We start from the raw sequence: 9934 nt of genomic DNA on the forward strand, positions 1-9934 counted from the left end.
GGTGCAGCAGCAGTTTTGCATGTAGGACTTTAGTAATGAATGCAACTATTGATAGTGGGGCTGCTCTGTCAATCATACGTAAATCAGACAGGGGGCAGTGGCGTTACTTTTCAAAGGTACCTGGCCACTATTTTAAAGGTGCTGAAGCATATTCTCTGTTAAAATAAGTTCATTGGCTCCTTGCTGCAGTGAACTGCAGAGGAGGGAGGGGAATGCTAACTAAAGTATGGACAGGAAGTTAACCAAAATGCCTATTTCACTCAAAGCACCTCTAATATGAATAGAAATGTGCAGCATGATTAAGGGAATGATTACTGCTCACATTTCTCCCTCCTCTTTATTTCAGAAAAAATATTTAAGGAAATGTGTTTCATGGGACACCAGGACAGGTTGGAACCCTTTATTACCATTATAAACAACATTCATTCAATATTCTGTATTCCCCTCTTTATTTGTGACTGTGACATTAAAGTATGTTTAAATCTGTGGTTTTTTTGTGCAGATCCGTTGCAGGTCAAGTGGTTAGTGACTGGATGTGAGACACGTCAGCGAGGAGCAAATCACACAGAGTGCCTCTGCAACCATCTGACGTACTTCTCTGTGCTTGTGGTGAGACATGCAGCAGATACTACACTGTTCTTTTTGAAACAATAAGCATTTTGAAAACCAACATACACGGTTTTACACAAACACAGACACTGTCATACATATTGCTCATTGCCCTGTGTCTGGTGACAGGACCTGGAGCCTCGCCCAGTGTGCCACCTCCTGGCACTGACCACCATTACATCTCTGGGCTGTGCTGTGTCTGTGATCAGCTGTGTTGCTCTTATCGTTTTCCTCTGCAGGAAGAGGTAATACTACTTTTTGAAAGCTTATTTAATTCTCAAAATATATAAAGAATTTTGATCAAATAAAAAACCCACTGATTTCCATTTCACTCTCTCTATAGCAGGCTTTCTAAGGAGCAGTCCACACCTATCCACTTGGGCTTAACTGTCTCTCTTGCCTTCCTCAACCTGCTCTTCTTTTTTACTGGGGTCCTGGCCAACGTGGGAGGGGAGAGTGTGTGCACCTGGGTGGGGGCAGGCCTCCACTATGCCCTGCTCAGCTCCTTTGCCTGGATGGGCATAGAGATTTTCCACACCTTCTGGTTGGTCTACGTGGTTTTCAACCCCTCGCCAAAGCCCTATGTGTGGTACCTGGTCGGTTTTGGTGAGTGTGTGAAGTAACATTTACAAAAGGAGACTTACTTCATAGAACATAAAGGTAAAGATAATATTAACGTTTGACCTTTGACATGTGCTTTACAGCTCTCCCTGCTGTGCCCATTATCATCCTGGCTGCAGTAGGTGACATTTATGGAGTGAGAGAGGTGCTGCCATGTGAAGACCTATACAGTCCTTATCTGATGTAAGCAACATTATTCGGACAAAGATATTTGCAGTGGAGAAACATATGCAGTGATGCCTGGATAATGTACAAATGCAAGCACAGTAAATCACACACCACATGTTTTCACAGTAGTCTTCAGCAGAGGAAGTGTAATTTCACTTTCAGAAAACGTGAGTGTATTTGTTGTTTTCAGGTGCGGGATGAAAGGTAACGGCAGCGCCTTGCTGGCCCACTACTTCACCAACATCACAATGCTGGCCATCCTGGTGTCCTCGGGCTTTGTGATGCTCTTCCTGGTCTATAGGGAGATACGCACCAGGGACGAATGGAGGCACAACCAGGTGGCTTTTCTCAGCATCTGGGGCCTCAGCTGCCTCTTTGGGACCACTTGGGGTCTGACCTTCCTGAACTTTGGACCTCTCTCTGACATGGTTAACTTCCTCTCCTGCATCCTCAACTCTTTTCAAGGTCTGTACCTGCAGCATACAGTTAAACAGTGTTATAGACTTCAGTCTGTCCAGATTGCATTTGGGATTTATATATGTATATATATATATATATAGGACAGACTTCATTTTCAGGCATTACACGGTGTAACTAGACCATACGGCTGCCATTGCTGTAGTTTTACTGCATTATTACCGCCTTCACAGACCGTTTAACTATATACAGACAGTCTTTGGACAGGCCTGTTTTCATTGTTGCCCAGAGATTGGTGACTGTGTATTTGGAGCCAGTGGTCCATTGTATCAGTGTGGGAATGAGACAATGGCCATGGTTAATCAAGGCCTTCTGTTACTTGTGCCTATCAGAAGGAAAGCTGTTTCCTCTCACATGCTGCATGCTTGTTTTTGATTCAGGTCCAAAAACGACTTATTAACCCCATTTTTGCTGCACACTGTTAGTTCAACCGGATAATATTCTATACCAACTGGCTAACAGTGACCGTTTAATGATACAACTGTTCTTTTATAGTTGGTGGATGTTGTATTATCAGTTAAGTGAACCAGCACAAAAACCTGAAACTAAATATGGAAAGTAAAGACATTTGGGGAAATCTACGTATTTGTTTGTTGGGAATCATACAGCATATGAAGATCGATACCACTCTCATGGCTGCTTGCTAAATATGAAGCTGCAGCCGGGAGCCAGCTAGTTTAGCTCAGCGAGTCTAAACATGGGGAAACATATATCCACACAGCTCTGTCCAAAGCAGGGCTCCAACTTAACTTGTTTCACCTCTATCCCAAAGCAATACAATTTAAATAAAATTAGAAAACATAAGTAAAAACTTTCCATCTGAATTATAAAAAATGGCTGATTTCTACATTAAAATGTATTGCACTTTTAACTGTAATTGTACCTTGGTTCTGCTCTGTTCCCCCAGGCTTCTTCCTGATGTTGCGGTTCTACATGCTGGACTGGATGCGGAAAAAGGCCGGTGGCTCTGCTGTAGGCAGCACCAGCACCGGATCTACCAGACAACACATGCTAGAGGACAAGAGTTAGATGGAAATCTTCTGGAAGTCAGTGAAAAAATATGGCTGGAGAGTAGAGATATAATTGACAGCTTGCTGGAAGTATTTTAATCAACCCCATCCTCTTAAAACAGGTTCAAAAAGATACTTGATTACTTGATTTTTCTTCTCTGGGACAGTGGAGAAGAGATGACACCATCACTCAGGAACTCATAATACAGGCCTGGAGCCTATATTTGCAGAATACCTAGACTGGGTCTATTTATAGAAGGGAAAGAATCTCTTTGAGAGTTTTAAATTGTACGCTGGGAATGAAGTTAAGCTTCCATTCTATTGTCTGTAAAAAAAAAAACTATATAATGTAATATACTATATATATTATTATTGAAGTTCTCCTTAAACCTCAGATAAGCTTTTTATTTTAAATTTTGTACTGTGTAAGTATTTGTTTTATAGCTAATTTTAAGACTTTTAGAGTAGCACTTTAGGTTTTCAATTAAAAAAAAGTACTTATAGAACCTCAGTGAGTTGCTGTTGTATTGCTCTGATATGCATAATAGAAGATATTTCATATACAGTATGAATGCATTGTAAAATAATAGCTGAATGTTTTATAATAGACTCCATGATGATTCCATATCTTTTCCAGACTGTATTCAGACCTTTAGTTAAAAATAATGAACAGAATAATGATCAGGTCTTCACCTTCAAAATGGACCAAAATGTATTAGTTAGTTAAATTAAACTTAGTTTGAACATTAATTTCATCCTCAGCTGAACAAGTGAGTTTTTAGATACTGTGATATTTGCACTTTTTATGTCACTCAAATTATGTATATATGTGTGTTTGTATATTTTTAAGTTTTTGTGGCTTTACATAAAGTCTTAATAATCGAAAGGCTGTGTGTTTTTCTAAATGTGAATGCGCCAGTGCAACGTAAGCACATTCGAGGCTTGCTGTTTTCCTGCTCAGTTGTCCCTCCTCCTTATCTTTACCCGTGTGTTTCCTCCCCGGAGGTTTTAGATTTGTTGTTCTCCTCACAAGCATGCTGCTTGTTTGCCATCGAAATACTCAATGTCTCTGCTATTTGTGCCTACGGTATTTTTTTCTGCCCCCCCCAAGATCACGATACTCTTCTTTCTTGGAAGAAGCCAACATAACATCAAACATCATCAGAAAAGCTGAAAACAACAGCCTTTTTTTACTCTTACAAGACTTTTATCTTCACTGCCAGCCAACACAGACATGACGGGTCAGAGTGTGATAAAGAAGGCCTCAAACTGTCCAGAAAAGTAATTGTACATTAATAAAAACATTACATGGTACCATGCTTCACTGTTCTATCTTTAACACTGGTGCAGATGGTTCTCACTGCTGGGCTGGTTCACTGTCTGTAGGTGGCACTCTCTGTCCAGCTGCAGAGGCTGTCACCGGCAGTGCATTGGTGCATTGGTTTGTTGGTAATATCTCATCTATGATGGTATCCTGCATCTTTACTCTCTTTACACCAAGGACCACAGTGCAAATGAGTTTATACTGTGTAATCCTTTACATGTAGCTGTGTGTCATTTAGTATCCTCCTTCACATAATGGCAAAAATAATAATAATAATTGAGCAACACAACAAAATGGGAAATTTATATTTAACTATCTAATACGCTGTATAAATTCAATGTAGCTTTGTTTTTCCTCTTTAAAGACACTGCTTCATTGTGTCTGTTTCCCTTATTGCCAAGGTACATATTGACCTAAGGTGGGGAACTGGGACTCCCTTCCAGCACAACCCTGCTGTTTACTCTGCGCACTAAATGAATGACTGGGTCCCGCACTGTACATCAGGAGCTCATGCCAGCACAGTATTGTGTTTGTGTTGTGCTCTGCAAAAACCCCAGTTTGTTGCTTGAGTGTGTCTGTGTGCGTACATTTGTTTTACTATCTCTTACACCTCACTAACACGATAATGACACATACTCTTCAAGGGCCCATCCCGTCGGCCCCATGCTCCTAGCAGGAGCGCTCTAATTACATGTCTGTTCTTCACACAGTGTGAGGCTTCAGGGCAGTCTCAGGGGACCCTTTATGTTCATGTCATAGAGAGAGACACTGATGAGGGAAATGACAAATCAGCTATGGTCTATAAAAGGATGATAATTCAATGTGTTCTTAATGAGTTAGTTTGTTTTTACCATGCCAACATATTTCATTATAAGTACATTCTTATTGTGACATGGTTTTCTTTATAAATTAGTCCATTTTTTACATTTCTCAATTAAATTGAGATAGAAATCTATTAAACAAATAATACGTCTGACAATAATGCCTTTTCCTGACGCCTGTATTGTTACACAGTATCAGCAGCACATCAGTAAATCAGAGTGAAATGTTGTGTTCAGTGACTGAAGGAATATTGTGTTCTGGGAATAATCCTAACACATGTGTGCATACTGTGGTCATAGGGAGCTCCTATAGTACCACAGCGTCACATGACGTCTCCTGTGCAGCGGCAGCCGCGTTGTTTACGCTCCTGATGCATTTGTGAACGGACGCCGTGTTGGCTGGCTGTCAAAACCGCTGGACAGGAGGCAAACCAGCACAGGTAAGACTGGAAACTGTTCCGAGGAATACTTCTCGTTAAATGGAGACAGTTTCCGCGTAGACACCAGAGACAAATGTATCTATGGCTGGATTTAGATACAGGACAAAAGGGAAGTCAGCGACAAGCTAACCGCAGATAGCCGCGATACCACCGGAGGTAGGAGGCTCACATTCAGAATGAAAGCCAGCGTTAGCGATGTATCACTTCTAACTGTGTGTTTTCTGACAGTGGCTGTGTTGTTTCATTAAGGCGAGGTGAACATGTCGCTTTGTGTTGCTCCACTAACAGAGCCGACCAGCTCAAAGAATAAGCTAACAGTTCACCTAACGCATCCATCAAATAACGGTAACAAGGTTTGCTAAACGTTGTTATACAAAAATATGGCTATTGTTATTAAGAGCTTGTTAAGCCTGTTATTAGACGCATCTATGGCTGTCTACTAATAGCAAACATATATGTATAACGTTATATATTTATCACTGTTTTGCTATTGTATGACGGGCTCCTCCTCTGAGTCCCTCCCGTTATCTCCATCGTTATCTCCATTTGCCCCGTGAACCGTAAAGCCCTCCTATGTGGTAGAATATATGGGTTTGGGCTCGGGTTACAAAGGGAACTAGACTTGACATATTCAGTATTAGTAAAATACTGTTTGAGAGAAAAAAAAAACACTCCCATTGATGTTGTGACAGACACAATTGTGACTTTATTTTGAAAGTCATTAGCGGAAGTCAGGTTTACTTCTGTTTCACTTGATACCGGTTATTTTTAGTAAGAAGAAGACGCTGGTCCGGATGCTTTGTAACGTTCAAAGATGTTTTAAATGCTCGTGTTTATTGTCATGTGGCAGACACGGGTCTCCCACTGTGTCTCTAACGTAATGCCAGTTAATGAGTGAGACTGGTCTCATCTGAAAGTGGCTTAGTCAGAGACAGCTCATCATTGGCCACCCTTTATCTGTGGACAGTACTGATCCCCCTTTTCAGCATGTTCCCCTTTCAGACATACATTTAAACCTACAGTATTTGTAATGGGGTATGCCATAAGACGCTGTTAGAATGTATACTGTAAATGGTTATTGACACTATATGACTTATGTAACTTATAAACTATAATAGTTATACTACACATCCAGGCTGGCCCTAACACTAGGGATGTGAACCGTTTGTTCTTGTTAAACTTTCTTGCAGAGCATCTTAACAAAGGGCTGTCTGTTTGTCAGGCACAACTGTACTCACATACACACGCTAGCTGAGAATAATAAAGCTACAGAATGATCGGTGTAAGTAGGCTCACAACTACCCATTACTTTCATTATTGATTAATGTGCAGATTATTTTCTCCAGTAACTGATTAATCGATGTTTGGTCCATAAAGTGCAAGAAAATAGTGAAAATGTCACAGTTTCCAGAGGCCATATTGTCATTATGACCATTATGTAATAAAGTAACAGCTTGTTTATCCTCACATTAGACACACACATCAGTCACATTACATTATTTCTGCTTGATAAATCCCTTCCACAATTAACTTAGCTGCCAATTAACTGTCCGTCTATCAACCACTCACTGAATTAAATGTAAGAACAGTTATTTTGTTCTTATTATTTGGGTTTGGGTTTATACTCAGCTCCCCGTTTGTCTTCAAGGTTTTAAGCCTTTAATAGAAAATGGAGAAACCCGAGAGAGGGGACAAAATTCTGCCTTACATTTGACCTACACCTGTGCAGCCACCAGGTGGCAGCAGCCAACAGAATTTTTTCCCTTTAAATATATTTAGGAAACCAAGATGTCAACCAAACATCAAATTAACATGTCAAATGAGTGCACCAGAGCGCTGACCTAACTGCTGAATGTCAGTGCTTTCTTTGAGGTAGTTCTGGCTGTGTCACCTGGATGAAGTATCATAAGGGTTACTGCACATCACGCCCATGTTACTTCTTCTTCAGGATCACTAACGGAGTTGCATAACGCTTGACGCATTTCACAGGCTGACATACACACGCTCACACACACGTATTAAGACTCACACCAGCACCCCCGACACCTTTAGCTCCTAGCTTGAATGAAGCGTGCTCCGTGCCTCCACTGGAGACTGCTGGGCGTTTTCTTTTACCTGTGTGTGGGAAAGTGTGTGTTGTTGAGTTATGAGCATGAAGTGAACAGCGCTGTGGTTGTTGTTGGAGTCGTCATTGATTGGCCTGTTCTCAGCAGACAAACAGGTGGTGTGCTGGTGAGTTAGTGCATGTGGAACAGATGCCTAATGATTCACAGGAGCATGCGCCTCACATGCACACGGACACAAAAACACAAAGCACAAGCACCAGTGCGCTGTGCGACAGGCCCTTCAGTCCCATGTGTTATTGTCCTGTAAATTGGACATTTCACACCCACATCACATACAGCACCCCCTCTGCTGTGCTAACCCGCTCTTCCCTCATCTGCACGCCGGTAGTTCAGATCATTCTCTGAAAGGAAAACCGTCTTCAGACCAATTTCACTCTGTCACTTTTAACATGCGTTATAATGGGATTACAGGGCAAATATCAAACTCTGACAATAAATCTGCTAATGCAACAGCCAGTTCACCAAGTCCAGTGATAAAGTAAAAAATATTTCTCTGGCTTTACATCTTAATGTGTATGTGCCTGTACAGAGGTGGCACAAGTACACACATTCTTTATTCAGGTAGAAGTATTGATTCAACTGCTTTACTCAAGTAAAAGTGAAAAAGTACAGGCTGAAATGTACTCAGGATAAAAGTGAAAAGTACTCTCTGAAAGACCAGCTGTTTCTGTGCAAAGCTTCTGAAACTGAAACCTTTACATATGTCATGCATAATATGCACCGGTGTTAGGATATTGGGAAGGTGTGCAATGATGCAGGAGTAGAGAGAGTACAGATATGTGTGTAAAAACGCAGGGGTAAAGTGAGCGTACTGACTTAGTTACTCCCCTCCTCTGGTGAGCTATGACACACAATGACCTTAAAATATGGTTGTCTGTCTCAGGGTTTTTTTGCGTGCTGCCCCGGGCTTTCTTGCTATATTTAAGATGAGACATGAAGACGTGACAAGGGGGTGGGTGGATTTTTAGTTTGTTTCTTAATGGGAATATTGTTTGTGTCGATCTCATTCCTGCACATGCTGACAGAACATGACAAGAAAGGTTGAACAGTTGCACGAGACGTACAACATAAAGAGTGCTCTCCTTCCGCATTGTTCTGTTGATTCATAAGTTGTTACATCTGGCAGTTCCCTAGTTCACAGACATACAGTGCTTGTACCAAATGTCTATGAGTAATTGCCTCATCACATTTTGAGCTGTTGTGTCATTTAGTTGATGTTGGTGCATGAGCATATGGCATTTTGTGCTGAATCACCCTCGGCATCATGGTACATAAATCATGTCTGACTGCCACCATGTTATGTTTCTCATCCTCCTGTCCTCTGGAGCAAAACAACTCTTTCCTGTTTCTCTGTGTAAGTCATGGCCCCTTTTTATGTATTTATTTGTTGACCAGCGTCTGACACATCACAGTCTAAATAGCAGTCACTCTTCTGACTCACCAAACCTGACTTGGTACTTCTGAATGTGTTGGACAGGTTGTTCCAGAGGTTGCCAGAAAGGGACAAGGGCCTGCAGCGTCCACAGTCGGCCCTCAGTTCCCGCCGGTTCAGCCCCGAGACGACGGCGCCATGACCGACCAGGAAGAATCCAAGCAGATGAACGGCAGTGCTGGCCCCTCTGCCCACCTTCTGGAGCCGCCCAAAGAGAGCATGCAGCTTAAGAAGGAGATCTCGCTGCTCAACGGAGTCAGCCTGATCGTAGGGAACATGATCGGCTCCGGCATCTTCGTCTCCCCCAAGGGCGTGCTGATCTACAGCGCCTCTTACGGCCTGTCGCTGGTCATCTGGGTCATCGGGGGCCTGTTCTCCGTGGTGGGGGCCCTCTGCTACGCCGAGCTGGGCACCACCATCAGCAAATCGGGGGCGTCTTACGCGTACATCCTGGAGTCCTTCGGTGGCTTCATTGCGTTCATTCGTCTGTGGACGTCGCTGCTGATTATTGAGCCCACCAGCCAGGCGGTCATTGCCATCACATTCGCAAACTACCTGGTGCAGCCGCTCTTTCCGACATGTGAACCACCGTATGTAGCATCCAGGCTCATCGCTGCAGCGTGTTTATGTAAGGACCTCTCATCTACCCTTTGTCCCACTGCTGTGTAGACGGAATACTTTTTTTTCCCTTCCTTCATTGTCCTTCATGGCTAACCTTTAGATCTAAGAATGAACTTCCAAGGGTTGTGTCAATGGCAAGCAAAACAGTTGGCAAACCCCAAAAGCCCTAGACTCAACCTTTTTTTACAGAGGAAGAGGAAGAAAGCGAAGAGCATCCTGGCAGATAACTATGGGCTGATATTTGTGTCAGTAGAAACTGAATTTGAATTATTTAGAGCTGAATCT

General features: G+C 42.3%; 2 protein-coding genes across 3 annotated transcripts in view; both read left to right on the forward strand.

The window, feature by feature from the left end:
* adgrg1 (adhesion G protein-coupled receptor G1) overlaps nucleotides 1-3240 on the forward strand; it is a 15423-nt gene extending 12183 nt beyond the window's left edge. Inside the window, exons 9-15 of one of the 2 annotated variants that reach the window (XM_035681862.1) lie at nucleotides 347-389; nucleotides 503-609; nucleotides 739-854; nucleotides 953-1215; nucleotides 1314-1413; nucleotides 1589-1863; nucleotides 2783-3240. In XM_035681862.1, coding sequence (XP_035537755.1) covers nucleotides 347-389; nucleotides 503-609; nucleotides 739-854; nucleotides 953-1215; nucleotides 1314-1413; nucleotides 1589-1863; nucleotides 2783-2904 — 1026 coding nt within the window. In that variant the 3' untranslated portion in view covers nucleotides 2905-3240. The remainder of the gene's footprint in view (nucleotides 1-346; nucleotides 390-502; nucleotides 610-738; nucleotides 855-952; nucleotides 1216-1313; nucleotides 1414-1588; nucleotides 1864-2782) is intronic. The other variant, XM_035681870.1, reaches the window with a different exon arrangement.
* Nucleotides 3241-9085: 5845 nt separating this feature from the next.
* The window catches only part of slc7a6 (solute carrier family 7 member 6), a 5617-nt gene continuing 4768 nt past the window's right edge, over nucleotides 9086-9934 (forward strand). The window contains exon 1 of the mRNA XM_035682128.1: nucleotides 9086-9656. Coding sequence (XP_035538021.1) covers nucleotides 9167-9656 — 490 coding nt within the window. The 5' untranslated portion in view covers nucleotides 9086-9166. The remainder of the gene's footprint in view (nucleotides 9657-9934) is intronic.

This window comes from Morone saxatilis, unplaced genomic scaffold (genome assembly GCF_004916995.1).
Source record: "Morone saxatilis isolate NCDOM2014 unplaced genomic scaffold, NCSU_SB_2.0 Contig11, whole genome shotgun sequence".
Classification (NCBI taxonomy): domain Eukaryota; kingdom Metazoa; phylum Chordata; class Actinopteri; family Moronidae; genus Morone; species Morone saxatilis.